The sequence below is a fragment of the Poecilia reticulata genome, unplaced genomic scaffold, assembly GCF_000633615.1.
Source record: "Poecilia reticulata strain Guanapo unplaced genomic scaffold, Guppy_female_1.0+MT scaffold_224, whole genome shotgun sequence".
Classification (NCBI taxonomy): Eukaryota; Metazoa; Chordata; class Actinopteri; order Cyprinodontiformes; family Poeciliidae; genus Poecilia; species Poecilia reticulata.
In genome coordinates, this window is record NW_007615025.1 from 429,079 (window position 1) to 430,068 (window position 990).

The window sequence follows — 990 nt, forward strand, 5'->3', positions numbered from 1 at the left end:
CTCCTCCTCCTCTGAAGTTGTCATAGTGACCGCGGCCCGGCCCAAACTGGCCCGGCGCCAGGTGGGGTCCAACACCTGCAGGTCCAAACAGAGCGTCAGCCTGGCTCCGCCCCCTGCGGGCTGCGACCCGGAGCCTCACCTACCTGGGAATCCGGGCAGCGGCGGCCTGACGCCTGGAGGGTATCCCAGAAGGCTTTGCTGCTGCGGAGCCTGACCAGGAAACGCCRCCATGCCTGGAGGACCGGCTGGGGGCRGAGCCAGAGGAGGGGTCAGAGGTCAACCGGCCAACAGCATGCTAACGTTACTCTAGCCTCCATCAGAGGCCAATCAGGTACCTTGAGCCGGCGGTGGGAGGGGCTTGTGCTCAGGGAGGGCGGGTCTCTTGGCGTCCAACAGGAAGTTGTTGAAGAACTCCACTTCCTGTCTGACGGCGGTCACCTTCTCGCCGTGTTTGTTCAGGATGTGTTTACGGACGAACTCTGGAGCCTAAACAACAACACCACCGTCAGCCCTGTTACCATGGCAACCAGAGAGGGGGCGGGGCCTCACCTTGAACTTCTTCCCACTCAGAGGACAGAGCCACTTGTCCTTACTGAGCTCCTGGGTGTTGGACGCCAGGAACGTCTCCACCTGGGGACAGGAGACAGACAGGTAGAGACAGACAGGTGGACAGATAGACAGGTGGACAGACAGACAGGTGGACAGATAGACAGACAGGTGGACAGATAGACAGGTGGACAGATAGACAGAGACAAACAGGTGGACAGATAGACAGACAGGTGAACAGACAGACAGGTGGACAGACAGACAGGTGGACAGACAGACAGGTGGACAGACAGACAGGTGGACAGATAGACAGACAGGTGGACAGACAGACAGGTGGACAGACAGACAGGTGGACAGATAGACAGACAGGTGGACAGATAGACAGACAGGTGAACAGACAGACAGGTGGACAGACAGACAGGTGGACAGATAGACAGGTGAACA

General features: G+C 58.7%; 1 protein-coding gene across 1 annotated transcript in view; it reads right to left on the reverse strand.

Moving 5' to 3' along the window:
• Position 1: 1 nt before the first annotated feature.
• The window catches only part of LOC103460324 (serrate RNA effector molecule homolog), a gene marked incomplete at its 3' end in the record, with an annotated part of 7,955 nt that continues 6,966 nt past the window's right edge, over positions 2-990 (reverse strand). The window contains exons 8-11 of the mRNA XM_017303237.1: positions 550-728; positions 336-486; positions 144-245; positions 2-75 (exon numbers count right to left, since the gene is read on the reverse strand). Of these exons, the coding sequence (XP_017158726.1) occupies positions 2-75; positions 144-245; positions 336-486; positions 550-728 (506 nt within the window). The remainder of the gene's footprint in view (positions 76-143; positions 246-335; positions 487-549; positions 729-990) is intronic.